The 16,601-nt window shown below is 38.9% G+C and overlaps 1 protein-coding gene across 11 annotated transcripts in view; it reads right to left on the reverse strand.

Moving 5' to 3' along the window:
• The window catches only part of Med12l (mediator complex subunit 12L), a 305,898-nt gene that overhangs the window by 234,921 nt on the left and 54,376 nt on the right, over positions 1-16,601 (reverse strand). For all 11 annotated transcript variants that reach the window (XR_004515566.1, XR_004515567.1, XM_033759546.1 and 8 more), the window contains 5 exons: positions 10,759-10,928; positions 5,527-5,637; positions 4,286-4,555; positions 1,141-1,290; positions 278-377 (listed from right to left, as the gene is read on the reverse strand). Coding sequence is in view for 9 of the 11 variants with exons in the window: in XM_033759546.1 (XP_033615437.1) it covers positions 278-377; positions 1,141-1,290; positions 4,286-4,555; positions 5,527-5,637; positions 10,759-10,928 (801 nt within the window). In the remaining 2 variants the exon portion in view is untranslated. The remainder of the gene's footprint in view (positions 1-277; positions 378-1,140; positions 1,291-4,285; positions 4,556-5,526; positions 5,638-10,758; positions 10,929-16,601) is intronic.

The raw sequence follows: 16,601 nt of genomic DNA on the forward strand, positions 1-16,601 counted from the left end.
CATTTTTTTTTTTTTTTTTTTTTTGGTAACAGGGATTGAACTTGTGTCCTTGCGCTTGAGAGGCAGGCCACCGAACCACTGAGCTAAATCCCCGGCCCCAGAGTTGACATTCTTAACAGCCAGGCTCTAAAAGGCATAAACAGAACAATGTCCACAAAATGCACAGAGGGCTCTGTCAAAAGAGCTTCCTTACTCATGGAGAGGGTTCTACAAGAATTGTAAACACAACATAAGATCCAACACAGAAAAGCATTCATTCTCTTGTTGCATTCTGTACCTGCTGTCGACTCTTGGCACTTGTCAAAGGACCATCGAACTTCCACTGCACGGCCTCTTTGTTTTATCTGTTGTTCTACCTCATAAATCCTTGCCCGAACCTGAAAGATAATCTCTTCTAATTAACTTGAGCTTGGAAAGCCATAGTGCCTGTCTAAATCATGTCAGGTAGTGCATTCTATGGTAAATGACAATCTTGATTACATTATAAAAACCATAACTGGCTGCCAGAGAAGTACATTTTTAAAATTTAGAAGATGTAATTCAATGCTAGCTTTCAGTAATAAATGCACATAAAAATAAATGCTTGCAAAAACAAGTTAACAAGCAAAATTTCTTTAGGACACCATAAGGAGAGTTGAAAATTCTATAACACCCTCTGTAAGTCATTCATCTATCTATGCAAGAAAACAACTAGCAATGTTTTAGTAATTTTAAAAACTGCTTGGTAAAAGATAAGGATCATATTCTAAATATTAGTCATAATCCTACAGTTCACATTACATAAATGCTTAAAATGAATAATGCAGCAGCACCTACAAGAATGTAAAAGAATTCCTAAATATCACAAATCACTACTATGGGAGTCATGGCCATGTATTAGAATCACCACCAAAATAATCATCTGGGTAGCAGGACACTAAGCAAGAACTGCTGAGCAAGAAGGTAAACACAAAGGGGACAATTTCATGGACGTCTACGTTGGAAGAGGCAAAGGAAATCCTAAGATCACCCGAAGAGTGAGGGTCAGAGCTGAGAATGAAATTCAAGTATCTCAGATGGTAATACTCCGGCTTTGCCCAGCATCTCCTGATGCCTCCAGTGAATGCAAACATCTTTCAAACCTCTGACAGAAAAGTCTACCTGCTGATTGAAAGCCGTGTTCCCACCAGGCATGGGGAGGCTGGAAGGGGCCATCTGCAGCAGATCCAGGGGTGAGCCTGGGTTTGTGATCTTATTTTCATTTGTGGAATAATTCCACACCAAGGCACTTGGGCAACAGAGAGTGACAGTCTAGAAACAAAGTAGGGAAAATTCAGACATTTAGAAAAAGAAGAAAAGCATAACAACAGTAACTTAATAGTAAAAATGATACTATCACAGATATTTTAGTTTCTTCCTCAAGAATTTAAAATGTACCTTTTTCCATTCTCAACTTTAAGACAAAACTAAGAACTATTAATTTGAAAGGGAAAGAGTAAAGTCACTGAGAAATTAAAGAATATTATCATTTATTAGCTAATATTTCAACATAGGAAATTAAGCTGCAAAGCAAGGCTTAAAATCAGACCTATAGTCTAGGGCATATGCTATATCATGCTACTCACCAGCAAGCTACATGAATTTAGAGAGTGAATATGATAGATCTTTTCTCAAAAATATGAAATTAACTATAAAGAATGAATTCTGAAGCCTACGAGGGATCCCTGTGCAGAGCAGATAGCACATGAGATGAATGGCAAATCCCTGAACAACACCAATGTCTGTCTCCATTGGTCTACATCCCTACCCTACCTACTTCCTCCTGCCTAGCGCATGTGGGGTTCCCAGCTGCTAAACACAATGGCACCCTTCTCTGAATGCTAAAAGCCTCCCATACCCAGCACATTAATCTATCAAACACCCCTCCTCTTCTATTCCAAGACTCTCCCAACTAGCTTACCCTTAGCTTAGAAATATGCTCAAATCTACCCATCAGAAAACAAACAAAATGTTTTCTTTAATCTCCACTCAGAGCTAGAGATACAGCTCAGTGGTAGAGCACTTGCCTAGTGGATGAAAAGCCCTGCATTTCATCCAGAGCACTGCAAAATTAATATAAAATGTACTGTGTATATTCGTATGTTTCCCTACTCAGCGGCAGCCTTCACTGGCCACAATTCACCATCTTCTCTTCCCTTTATACACATTTCTCAAAAGAACAGGTTAGAACTCTTTCTGCTCATTCCCCCTCACTTGTCAACCCACTCTGTTCTGGCTTTTTATCCACCATACAACTCAAACAGGTCTTAAAAAGATGATCATCAATCACCACACAATCAGAGGCAACTTCATCCATCCACTACTAATTCCTTTTGAAATTTTCTGCAGCCTCCAGTTTATCAGTACAGTGGCTCAGTGTGAAATCAGAGTTTCTGGGCCAAAAATTTTCAGTTATGGGGTTCACTGCGTGACCTGGACCACTGCATTATTGGTGTTCTTGGAATATGAACAGTTCCTATGTGTCATAGGCAGAGGCTCTGAGAAGTGACATAATACATGTCACAAGTTAGAAGAATGCTTACAACATGATAAATGTCAATAACAGGATAGTAAAATCCCAACCATACTGTCTGTGTTTCCAGAACAACACACTCTCCCTACTGTTCTTTTCCTAGTCTGGCCAACCTTCCTGGCCCCCTCTCTGGACTTCCCCTTGGCTCAGCTCTTCACCACTCGTGACTTTGGGTCCATAGGACCTCCCTCAATGCAAATTCTTCAAGCAATCTCAACCTTTCTCGAGATGGTGACCAACCAAAGGGCCTTCATGATTCAAATGTCCACATCTGGCCAGTTCTCTGCCCTCATCTTCAGAATCAGACCTGTAACAATCTCTTGAACAAATCTATTTAGATGTCCTAAGAATACATATAATACATCATCTGGCATCTACACAGAGAAATTACAGCATTCCTCACAGATGCCAAAATCTGCACATGTTCAAGTCCCTTATATAAAAGTGTACTGTGCAATCTTTGTATATACTTCAATAATCTTGAGATTTCTTACTTATAATACCTAATACAATATAAATGCCAAGTAAATAGCTATACTATATTGTTTGGGAAATGGTGATAAGAAAAAGTCTTTACATGCTCAGCATAAATGAAATTTTTAGTGAGTATTTTTTATCTAGGTTGGCTGAATCCAGAGACATGAACTCATAGATACAGAGGACCCACTGCTATTGAATAGTCCAAAACTGACCTCGCCTAGATATTTTCCAACTGAGTTCTTTGCCTGCCTCCTTTCTTACCTCCCCACCCTCATAAATCTTCTTCCTATGGTCAAAACAATCTAAGTACAACTGACAATGTCACTCCCTACCTAAAACCCTCAGATCACATTCTAACCAAGACCCAGCAGACTCTATACTCTAGGCTCCATGAAGGCATGTTTGCACATAAGTTGACTGATCAGTCCCTTGGGCCTTTTCTTGTATTGTGCCACTGCCAAGAACACCCTTACCATATCTCTTCTTACTTCTATTCCTTAGCTCATAACACCTAAAAAACTTCCCTCAGAAAGTCTCCTTGAATTTTAGAATGCGCTGCAAGTTCCCTTTTCAGCTGCCTCAGCCCCATGCGCACCTCTCCATCAGCCCTTCATGGTCTACAGGAACTGTACATTTATGACTCTCTCTCCCCGACAGGACAGAAAACTCCACCAGAGTGGCACGCTAGTTCCAAAGGCCCTTAGAAAAGAGCCAGAACCACTAAAACCTAAGAAATGTGAACAATGAACTGTGAAATTCCTCTAGGGTGAGGCTGTGTTTCGGTCCCCAACAGGACGGGCCCCAGCACCCAGCACACTGCTGGATGTTCAACAGCTGCAAAAGCATCAATGCCAGGGAGATGACCACAGCCTGATAAATGACTTAGTCTTGAAAGAAACACACGGAGGCAACCAACTGAAGACGTGAATGAGGAAATGCTGCCTGGAAAAGCTATCTTTCCAGAAGAAGAATAATAGAGCTGACTTATTCTTCGGGTTCCCTGAAGGATTTCTAATTGAAGTGCTTAATGGCCCTAATAAAGGACAAGCACAATAACTTTCTTCTAGACAGATGCAACAAATCTTCTCTCAGCTTGATCCAATACAGAATAATAAAAACATAAAATTTCAATATAAATGACTTGCTTATGAGAAAAAAATAGGTTTGTGACATGAAAGCTGAAAGTACTATTCCCAGTGCAATTGTTTTCCACGGCTGAATTTTAACATAAAAATAGCAAAGGCCATAACTTACCTGCAACATACAACTAAGTCCATAAACCAGGGGACCATGCTGTGCACAAGAAAGGAAATCTGAGAAGGCCAGCTGCATGGGGCTCATGCCAGGGCCTGGGGGGCCGGGGCTGGGGGTCCCAATGCTGGAGTTGTTTGGTCCTATCATCATGTGGGGTGAGTGGGCAGCAAGGAGGTTGGGGCTATCGCTCAGCAGCAAGGAAAGACGCCGGGCACAAAAGTAGGCAAGGCGACGAGACAGGTAGGCCGACTGAACAAACTCATCTGAATACTGAGAAGCAGAAGGGCAGCAGACTTCAGTTATATCTTATACTTCTCAACCAACTATTTTAATGTAGACTTTTATTCATTACAAACAAAATATGCACAAGTACTATATAGAACAGTATGTCCAACAGAAATATAATACGTGATTTCAAATTTTCCAGTAGCCATTAAAAAATATTACAGACAAAGTTAAAACAATGAGTTGCATTTGGCCCAATGTAACCAAAAAGTTATCCACGTTATCAACATAGAAAATATTAAGAGTATATGCTTTTTCCATACTAGTCTGACATGTGATGAGCATGTTACCCTTGGAGTACGTCTCAACTCATACTGTCATACCACAACCCATCTGGCTACTGGACCAGACAGTGCAGGTACAGGTCCTGCTATACCCTCTTAGGGAGGATACGCAGGACCCTTTTCTGCTTCAGCACCTGGGAAGGGCACTCGGGTGAGAGAGAGAACCACTTGCTGCTGGTTGATTTCATGATTTCATGTTGTTTCAATTATTAAATTCTTGTATTACTTTTCTAAGAGGAAAATTTTAACTTTATCCACACAACCTATGCTTTAATAGGTCTTAGACAAATCATCAAAATAAGAAGTTTCCTACGCCTAGAGACACAAAGCATTAGCAACAGAATGCAGAATATTCTCTATATTCTTCCAAAGAGGTGATTTGCTTTCACAGCAATCTGTGTGAATGGAGACAATATTTAAAGAGCGACTTGCTTAGTTTATATGTAGAAGAATTTAACATGGGTGAGATTCCACGTAAACTATGAACACAGCTAGTACACGACTGCCAAAGCTTTGAAGCCTCTCTCCACCACATGCGTTGTAGATGCAGACATTCTTCTCATTCCACTTGAAAAGGATTTTTTTCCTCTTCTACCTCTACTACCTAATTATTCTTACCAGATTAATTTCTTGCCTATAAAACCAACTAGCTCAAGGCAACATGTACTGTACCTGCAGCATTAGTGGTAACAAGAGTTTAAGAAGATCATCGTCCATTGGTCTGATCTTTTCTAAAACATCCAGGATCCATGTCAAATATTCATGCTTCTCTAGCATCCCTTCCTTAAATAAACAAAGAAAAATTGCAACAACATTACAGAAAAGCCAACTTTTTTTAAAGGCACTGTTACTCTTACCCTTAAATGCAATTTTACTATTGTTTTATTGTTATACTGAAACATGGTCTCATTGATCATAGTTCAATTTCTGAACAAAATGAACTTGTTTTTTAGTACATTTGCTTTAGGTTTTTGTCTTTATTTTTTGATACTCTGCTTCACTCTAAATTGAAAATAAAAAGGAATGCTTGGCCTTTCACATTCCCTGAACATATAAAGCTTCTGGAAGGATTTTGCGGAAGTATGAACTGATGTCCAAAGGAGGAAACTTAGCTAGTAGTGACAGTTACAAAGAAAAGCAGCATTGCTCTCATCATCATCTCAGCAAAGGTTTGAAAACCCCACCTTTCATACCCTCCTCTGCTATCTCAAAATGACTCAGATACTCCAGCCTACCTGTAACAATATGCCCGTAAAAATCAATACAATGACCTGTTCTGTTTATATATAAAGACGGGGAAGGAATTTATAATAAAAGGATGTGTAAATACTCAACATGATGACATTAAAAACTCAAACCATCTTCACAAGTAACCAAAATGTCCAAATAGCTGCTCTGGAGAACACTACCTTTATTTTTTTCCTCTTTTGTGCTAGGATGGAACCCAAAGCCTTGCACTTGCTACCCAAGAGCCTCTACCACGGAGTGAACCCTGACAGGACAACTGATGTTGACATAAACACTACACTAAGTCCCCAACTTATGAATGAGTTCCATTCCAGGAGAACATTCAAGTCAAATTCATTTCTAAGTTCGACAAAGTGAGTCTTACACACCTCTGACACAAATATACAATGTAAAGCATTAAAAAAAACTGTAAATAAACTATGTTTACTTCCACAGTCACCTTAAAACGGTGGAACAGTACAACTGGCATGTAGGGGGTCACGTGGAGTAAACTGACAAGAGAGTTCCTAAGTGGAAGAGGGAAGGCAGAGGGGAGATGGCGAGGCTGAAGGACCATCAGCGACAGAGGATGGAGGGCAGAGGGAACTTCACTCACATCTGAAGTTGATGACGGGTTTTTTGATTATTTAGTTCTGTCTACTCTCTTGAAAAAAATGATGCAATGATGTCTGAGTAGTAACTTTTTTTTTTTTCCTCATCTCCGATGATTCTAGCCCTGGATGCCATTGTGAAGGGCTGCTGAAATATTTGTGCATTGTTCTACATTGGTGTCCTGTGCCTCAAAAACTAACAGTGCCTCTTCAAGTAAAGAAAATGCCCTTGCCACTTCTTGTGTTGTGAATCTCTTTGGTTCTTCAGTTACACCTTCCTCTTGGCTGTCTGGGTCTTTTTGCTTGGCCTCTAATTCCATCAGGTTCTCATTAACAAGCACCTTATGTTGCACAGCAAGGAGTTCAGTGAAGTTGTCCTCTTGCAGATCTAGCTCCAGCTTCTTGCTAAGGGTTACTAAGTTGTTGAAGACCACTTTGGACTCCTTATTTGTCTTTTCAAGTCCACGAACTTCATGAAAACTGTGGGCAAAGGTTCTTCCAAACCCCACTTAGGGATGGAGGTAGCCAAAGCCTCACATTAAGCAAAGCTGATGTTTATGGCCTTGTGTATGTTATAGTCCTTCCAAAATTGTCACAAGGCTGTTCCTGTTGCATCCTGTTCAAAAAACTGTGATGTAAATAGTATTTCTTCAAAGTCACAATAACTCCTTGTTCCACGGGTTGGGTGAGTGCCATAGCATTCAGTGGCAGATGCACTACTCTGACACTGGGATGAAAGTCATCCGTGAATTGGGAGTAACCGGGTGCACTGTGAAGCAGCAAAAGAGTGTCGAATGAGATATCTTTCTCCAAATATGTATTTTTCTATCTCTGGAATAAAGTGGTAGAAAAATCAGTCCTGGAAAATGGCTTTGGAGTTACTCTTCCACATAATAGGTAGAGAACCCTTTGCTAGTATTTCTGCGGGCTCCCGGGTTCTCTGAACGGTAAACTAAGAGATGCTTAGTTTTATATTCCCAGAAGAGAAGCAATGCTATCCAACAGAAGAGTAAGTCTGTCCTCTGCTGCTTTGAAACCTGGCATTCACTTTTTCTATCTACTGATGTAACCTCGTACTGGCATCCTCTTTCAGTACAGTCCTGTCTCATCGACACTAAAACCTGTTGGGGTAAATAAGCACCTTCTCATCAATAATTTCTCTTAAGTATTGCTGGAAATTCTTGAGCAGCTATGATATCTGCACTAACAGCCTTGTCACTTACTTCTACATTGTACATGTGGGCTCTAACCTTGCATCTGTTAAACCATCTATGGCTGGCAGTAAAAGACGCAGCCCGCACATGCCATTGTTTCTTCAAACTTTTCAACTGGCTTTTATCTTTTTTTTGAATAATGCATTAAGCTGAGTGGGAATCGACGCTGATGCTGATCCTGCAGCCACACACTGAGAAGTTTCTCCGTCTCCTCTATCACTTCACCGTGCTTTTTGGATACTACTGTTGACTTCACTGGCACAGCAGACTTCACTTGTTCCATGATCTTGTCCTTGTTCTTTAGAATCATGGCAGTGGCTGAACAATTCATGTTATAAGAATGAGTGACGTCCAGCATCTTCTCCCCTGGGTCCAATTATCATTTGTTTTCACTTTCGTTTCCAAGGTTATCACTTTGCACTTCCCAGCATCCCCTCCACATCACCACTGCTTCTCCTCTTGCTTCCAGACGTCTTGGACTCTGAGCCCTGTGCACTATCACACTGCACAGTAAGCACACAGCAGCACAACTGTGACAATGTCAGACAGACAGGAGACCTACTTGCACAATTTGTTCCCCTCTAGGAATTTCACTGTGCGAAGTCCACTTGTGCTGTTTCTGTGAAAGTTCACAATGCAAGTGTTCCTAATTCGAGGACTGACTGTATAAACGTCTTCTGTCTACTGCCTTCTATGCACATGCATATGTATACATACACAAATCCATTCTCCTCTGACATTCTACGCACATATGTGATGTTGTATTGTAGCTTTTCACTATAACTCACAAAGAATCTTCAAAATAGGAACAAAAGGCTATGTTTTCTGGGAAAGACACTTAGAATTTTATGGCTATTCTAGTAACGAACTTAGTAATGAATGCAAAACCCTACTATGTTCCTAGTACCTCTTAAGTATCACCAATGATCTATGATTATCAAGGATGTGTGTGAAAATACATTTTTTTCACTAGTGCATGTTTGCAGTCCCTGCAGTTTACAATCATCTTGGGAGTCGGTATCGGTACATAATGCAGCTTGTTTCTAAGTCCCTTCTTCCCTCCACATTCCTCCCTCCTGCTCTAAATCCCCTTTCCCCCACTTTCATTCTTGCTAATGTTATAAATCTGAGCCCATGTTCATGACATGTAAGGTTGACATTCATTGAGGTTATTAGGTTCCTGCACACGGCACACCTTTATTCTACTTATTTTCCCTTCCCCTGAGTCTCCTGGACCCCTTCCCATTTGCTTGTGTGAAAATGTTATACTGACAAACTGCATTTGCCATATTTAAAAATTACAGTGACAACATATTTGATATGATATAAAGGTATTTACTTCTTAATTTCTAGTTCTAAAGATACTAGGAGCCAGAAAGAGTTACAAGTTTAGTCTCAGAAAAGGTACAATTTAAAATTTTAGATAAGTAAACTTTGATAAAAAACACATTTGTCAATTTAAATATATTAAGAGTTTAAGAAATAAAGGAGATTTTTGCATTAAGATATAAAAAATGGTAAATACACGGTTCAAAAAAATGTTTTTAAAAAAGAATCTTCATAGACCAGTCCCTCCTCTAGATGCTGTTACTTCTGCACCCAGACGTTGTTTCTACACATGTACGCCTATGCGTGCATGTAGAGGGCATGTTTCACATTTCAAGAATGTGGCAAATTAAAACAGAAACTTACTAAATCTGATATTAATGTTTCAATTTTGCTTATTATTCTAGGATCTAGTTATTTTCCACAAAAGAAAATTCTGCTTTCAATGTTCCTAATAATATGAAGCAATCCTTCCAAAACTATTAAACATGCTGACACCCTTTCTCCAAGATGCAGACTAAATTCTCGGCCCAGTAAAATTCCTAAAAGCTCAGGGCAGGCACTGAAGTAGGCCTATTCTAAAGAAAACTAGGATTTGTAACAGCTGCTTCTCTTGACTTCAAAATAATACTATATCACATAAGGATTATACTTTTTCCTGCTTTGAGCTCTTGAAAAGTTAATCACCCCACGATTATTATAATGAAGATTCTAAAAGGAAAATTTAGAAATCACAGTTCCTTTTCTTCTTTGATTAAAATAACAGGTACTGAAACTCTTTGCTAATAATAATGTGACTTTAGCTGATACACTTCTTCCACCCGGCCACTTATAAAGATTGAGGCAAGTAATACTTCATGCGACCTCTTTTGGTCACTATGATTTACATCTGCTTGCTGGGTCATTTCTCAATGCCCTGAAGCCTCCTCCCAACTGTTTGCATTTTAAACTGTAGCTAAACCAAACTAAGAAGACCATGATGTGAAATAAGTCAGATGTAAAGGAGATATGTTATAAGATAGATGGCTTCACCACAAGGATGTTGCTTAATAAATATATCCAAACTGTACAACATAAAAGGTTAAGGATTATATTTTTTTGCTCAATTACAAAGTAACTGATGATACTAAAAGAGCTGACATCACTGAAAGCTAGAGATGTATATAATATAGTATCTTCTCAAAGCAAATATGTGACCTGGAATACAATATGAAAAATGTCAGATTGCTTTCTCTGAATACACTAGTTCATATAAAGATAGTATTTTAATGCCCAGAAAACACAATTGATACATACACTAGCATAATGTTTTTATCAATGAAAGATCACATATACAACTAAGCATGGAGTAGGCTACACCATGTAGGTCTATGCAAATACACTTAATGATGTCCCTACAATGATGAAATTGCCTAGTGACACATTTCTCAGAACGTATCCCTGTCACTAAGCAACAAATTACTATATAAAATTTGCTCTCCTTTTCAAACCATAGTACACAGCCTTGCACAACTTGGAAAGATTACCTGAAACATGTGAAATGCCAGCTTCTCATTATACTCCCATTGCTTCATGGCTTGCTCCACGTCTGGTGGTATAGGGATAGGGCCATCACTTGTGCTGGAGGCCATGTGGTAAAAGTCAGAAATCTTGGCCAACTGTTCTCTAAGATATCTGGTAGATATTTGTGTCCACTCTACATACAAAAAAAAAAAAAAAGATTAAGAAATCCAGACACTATGGTATAAGAATTATACATTTTCTCTCTTTATCTTATGTACTTAACAAATCAAACATTATATAAAAATGGTTTCTGATATGAGAATGATATTCAGAACAGCACTCCATCCCAAAGCCCTCACATATTTCACGTTAATGTAAATGTACTGGCCCTGCAAGAGCCAACACATGTCCTGGCTAGCTCTTTCAAGAAACAAACCATTCTATTCCAGTGCTTCTGTGACACTTAACCTAGGAGAAAAGATGTCCACAGTTGAATTTGAGCCATATGGTGATCTTCCATGTTAAACAATAGTTAGTATGGTAAAAATATGGAAGATACAGCAGGAACTAGAGAAATACTTTGAAGAAATCTCAATTCTAGAATGCAAAAATCTCTCAAGTACAGTTCTCCTAGAGTCCATTTTTTTAGTGTCCGCACCAAGTTGCAACACACCCAACTAAGGTGTGTCAGTACTTTGTTGTTGTGTTGTTGTTACTGTTTTATTTTTTCTCTTGGACAATCTATAAGGGAGCTAACCCTCATCACAGACTGAACCATGAAAAAAGCTCTTCACACTTCACTGCCCGCATAACAGGCCCAGAACACAGGGGTGGCTGTCCCCTGGCTCAGCCACACGGACCTTCAATTATGATACTCTCTTCAGCCAGCACTGATGCCTCAGGACTCAGCAAGGTTGAGAGAAACAAATGGAGGAAACAGGAGATGGGAAAAAGTGTAAAAAGTAGCAGCAGAAAAAAAAGTGACTAAAATTATTCAAAAAATGTCTGCCACAGGGGCACAAATTAAAATCAGTGTGTTGCCTCTAGCAACCATGAGGGATGTGGATGTGATGCCAACTTTAGCCCATTCTGTGGATAAAAATGTAATAATTGAAAGCTCACAGCCAATTTTCCCAGAAGATTAGCAAACAGAATTTGAGAAGAAACCATTTTAAGGAATACCACCACACAATGCTGTTTTCCCACTATTTGGCTATAAATTATCAGAAAAGGTAAGAGCAGAAACTAAGCATTCATTAGTTACTATTAAAATTATTTGACAACAGTACCCAAAGATAACTACTGTTAAGTTTTGGGTTAAATCGCTTGTGCAAACTGTATCTTATTTAAATTTTAAATGCACACCAAAACTGTTAAAACTCCAATAAATAAACCAATGCAAAAAATTGATCAGATGCTAGGCTAACACTCTGTTCTAAGTTTAATAATTTTTCAGAAAGCACCACTGATTACAGATATTGTCATTAAAATTAATCAACTGGCACCAAAAAATTAAACTATCGATGTCATCATCTTTTTGTGCTCCTGTTACGAACTAATGGTCTCATGACACTCATTGAACCAAACAAAACACCAACCACAAGACAAGTTTAGCTTAGCTATAATTAACAAAAATTAAAAAACAAGAATCCAAACCCTAGCTGTTGTATGCCAAGCCTTGCTATTCACTTGTTCTCAGTATGATACTATTTTCAATATCCCTATAGAATATTTTAGCCTCAAAAGTTAAAAATAGCACACATTTGCAAATCGCTGCTTTATCTAGGATACATCTTCTTGTACAGATGTTTAAAATATAGGAGAAATGCATGCTCATCATAGAGAAGATAATGTACATATAAAAGCAAAAAATCTTTGCAATCTCATCACTCATAATTATTACATATCTGACTATTCAAAGACATCCCTCAGAACCCACCCAGAACTGGCTCTAGAATCCTCCACAGATAGCACAATTCACATATGCTCAAGTCCCCTATGTAAAATGGATCAGTATTTGCACAGAACCTGAGCACATCCTCTATATATTTTAAATCATCTCTAGATTACTTACCACACCAAATACAACGGAAATGTTATGTAAATAGTTGTTATGCTGTATTGTCAGGAGAATGACCAAAAAAAAGTCTGTGCGTTCAGTACAGACATAATTTTTTTCTAAAATCTTCCCACCTGTGGTTGGTTTAATCCACAGATTCAAAACCCATAGACACAGAGGACCTTCTATATCTTACCATCTTTTTTACTTTGCGCATTTAACTGTTTTTTATAAACACAGTGTATCTGGTTTTTTTTTAAACATTACCAGGTATACAATTCGACAATCTGAAGTCCTCTTAGGAATTGGTAAAGCCCTTTCAGTGCCATGCTTTAACTGTAATTAACAGGCATTAAATTATCATTCCATTCAGATCAACTGAGAGGTCTAGGACGTAAGACATAGGGCACATTAAGATACAAAGTTAGGATGTACATAAAATTCTCATTAAAAATTGAAAACAAAACACAATACACAGCCACCATACTATACTCCCTATACTTATTAAGAAGTATAGCACGATGAGGAGAGGCAGGGAAGGGGCCATGGAGACAGTGGCGAGATGGGCCCACTTTAAACACAGCTCGGGTTTTCAGCCCTGAGGACATAACACAACCAAGGAGCTTGCTAACTATATCCCCTACTTTCTGATGTGATTGGTCTGGACCAGAGACCCAGTTTGGGGTGACAAAAAGAAAGTAAGAATGGATAAAAGACTTCAGGAAATATATGGAGGGAGAAAAACAGTCCAGAAGTATAAAATGACTAAGGAAGCTACTCTACAAGGTCAGCACACTCAAGCAATTCAGAAGATGTGGCCACATCTGTAGTTTGTTGGTGTTGAGTAGAAATTAAGTCCCATGAACCTAGATCATCAGAAAACTTATGAACATGACTATTACGAAGAGTGGCATCATTGCTCAGAATTGAAAAGAATAACAGGACTTTTTTTTTTTTTTGGTAATGTTCTCCCTTGCATCCCAGAACTCCAATGCCAGAATTCCTTCCTCGTTAATAAGTAACCCTAAGAACAGAAGGCCGCCATGGAAGCAGTTTCATAGGTCACGCAGTCCATACTAACACTTTACAAATGAGCTTGCTCACAGATGGGCAGCTAAACAGTAGCACAAGAACAGGTGTGAGATGCCTCACTTTAGGACATAAAAACTTAAGATGAGTAAAAACAGAGACATACTCTCAGCTTCCAAAATCTACAGTAGTAACAGAGTTGGGCGGGCACCCAGCAGAAGAGGAACATTTATCCTGAAAGCAAACAGAACACCAAAAGCAACAAGGCCCAAAGAGGTACCTCAGCAGTGTGATAGCAAAATTGGTGGCATCAGACAATGGTATTTAAAAAAGGACAGTCCCCGGGGTCCACATCCCCAGTTCTGCAGCTCCTAGTTGTGTAATGTGGTATTCAGCTTCTGTTAAATTTCAATTTCCTCCTATGAAAAATGGGGATTAATAATATACACACCTCAGAGTTACTGTAAGGATGAGTCACCAAGCACAGTGTTCTCAAAACAGAAATCAATCCATACGGGGAAGCTATCACTGTCAGTACCAATATGAAATGTTTTTAGAAAGGAAATGAAAGTTAGACCTTGGCTGACAACGGACAGCACGGGCTGTCACTGACGTGAGACCTGCCTCTGCGTCAGGAGTTAACATACAACCGCTAATGTGATGCCTGGCAATGCAACTCGAAACCACTCGGGCTATCACTAGGACACGGTATTTGTGGAATCAGTCAATGTTGGATTCATGGTTCAGGAAACTTCAATGGATCCACATCCTTAATGAACTAAGGCCAAACTCCTCAACTAGGAATTTCAATCCTTTTAAACACTATCTACCACCATTAACACAACCCCACTAGCTCGAGCTGCTCTGATGCTAAGGGTGCTCTCTCTATCCAAAACGCCTTCTCTCTTCACCTGTATGCAGAAATTTTTCTGGACCCAATTATAATCTCACAGCCAATAGGTAGCCTTGTCTAGTCACTAGATACCACCCCACCATCCAGCAAGGATCTCCCTCCCCTTTTCTGATACTAGAATTTCCTCCACACCTTTTATCCTCATAGAACCATGGCTTAAACTAAACAGTCAATATAAAAGCGTTGGCTCCAATCAACGCATCATAAGGTCCTCCCAAAATAAATATCAAATCTATTTCCTCCCTAATTATTCAGCCTTTCAACTCTCAATACAATCGTCTTTCCATTATGGTTTAAACTCATCGCTACATCCCTACAAAGCTTCAAACACTATTACAAGTGGAATTTACGACACTAAATTCCTCAATACTCAGTTTTTATTATAACAAAAGTAACTGCAAATCAACAGGCTATAAAAGGTCTCCAAAAATACCATACTTTCCATTATTTAATAAACTTCCTTATAAATGCGTACATATACCCTTTAATTTCTGAAGGCTCATTTGCCTAGTTAGTCATTCCTTTTATCAAAGCCAATGAGAACTCACCACATGAAATGAATACAACTGCGATTTCTTTTCCTTAAAAACAAAACAAAGCCTAATTACTTCCAGGGCCCAAGAAACACGTTTCAGGTGCTCCACTTGAGGAAACACTTTAAATCAGAGGTGACAGGTCCCTCAACGGGAAAACTCATTTGCTTGGAAATTCTTCCTTAAGCTTCACAGCTACAATAAAAAGTTCCTGTCTCTTCCATCTGGATCAGTTTGCTTCTCCAAACTTCGGAAAGAGAAGATTTAATCAGTCTGGTCCCACTCCAGACTGAATGGGAAAACTCAAGCTCAGTACATATAAGGTGCTCCATGCTCCATTTTGACACCCAGTATGAGGAGTGAGAGCACTTATAGTGGTTATCACACTTCCTGTTAGAAAATGCTTTCTTGGTGAAAAAACACCGTAAGCAAAGTAAAAAGACAACCAAAAACATTGGGAGAGATATTGAAAGTCATATATTTGATAAGGGACTTGGATTTAGAATACATAATGAATCATTACAACTCAATAATAAAAAGACACCCACAGCCGGGGATTTAGCTCAGTGGAGCCACCACCTGCCTAATAAGTGCAAGGTCCTGAGTTCAATCCTCAGTACAAAAAAAAGTAAAAAGACAACCTAATTTTAAAATGGGCAAAGGATCAAAATAGACAGTTCTCCATACAAAATAGATAATGTAAGAATACTCAAGCATGTTCAACATTGTCAACCATCAGGGAAATGGACATCAGAGCCATACAAGGTATCACTAGGATAGCTATAATTAAATAATAATAATAATAATAATAATAATAATAATAATAATAATAATAACAGGCATTGGTGAATATATGGAGAAATTAGAATCCTACGCACTACTGAAGGAAATCTCAGATGTGACAACATTTGGGTATTCCACAAAATGTTAAACAATAAGTTACTATGTAACATAATTCCACAACCAGTCATACAACCGAGCGAAGTGAGTTGTAGAGTATATGCATTACATTCAATGAAGCTGTTTTATATAGATAGCGTTTCCTTGAAATACTTAATTATCAATAAGAAAGCACCCGCATTTCATGAGGTCAAAGAATATAGAATCTGCTGGGCAGTGGCACATACTTATAATTCCACCTACTCAAGAGACTGCAACAGGAGGGTCACAAATTCAGGGACAGCCTGGGAAACTTAGTGAGATACTGTCTCAAAGTTTAAAGAGGTCTGAGGACATAGCTCAGCATTCCCTCGGGTTCAATCCCCTGTATCACAACAAAAAGGAAAGAAAATAATGGGAGGAAAGGGAAGGGGGAGGGGGACAAAGGGAAGG

This window comes from Fukomys damarensis, unplaced genomic scaffold, assembly GCF_012274545.1.
Source record: "Fukomys damarensis isolate Sample0158 unplaced genomic scaffold, DMR_v1.0_HiC HiC_scaffold_37, whole genome shotgun sequence".
NCBI lineage: Eukaryota > Metazoa > Chordata > Mammalia > Rodentia > Bathyergidae > Fukomys > Fukomys damarensis.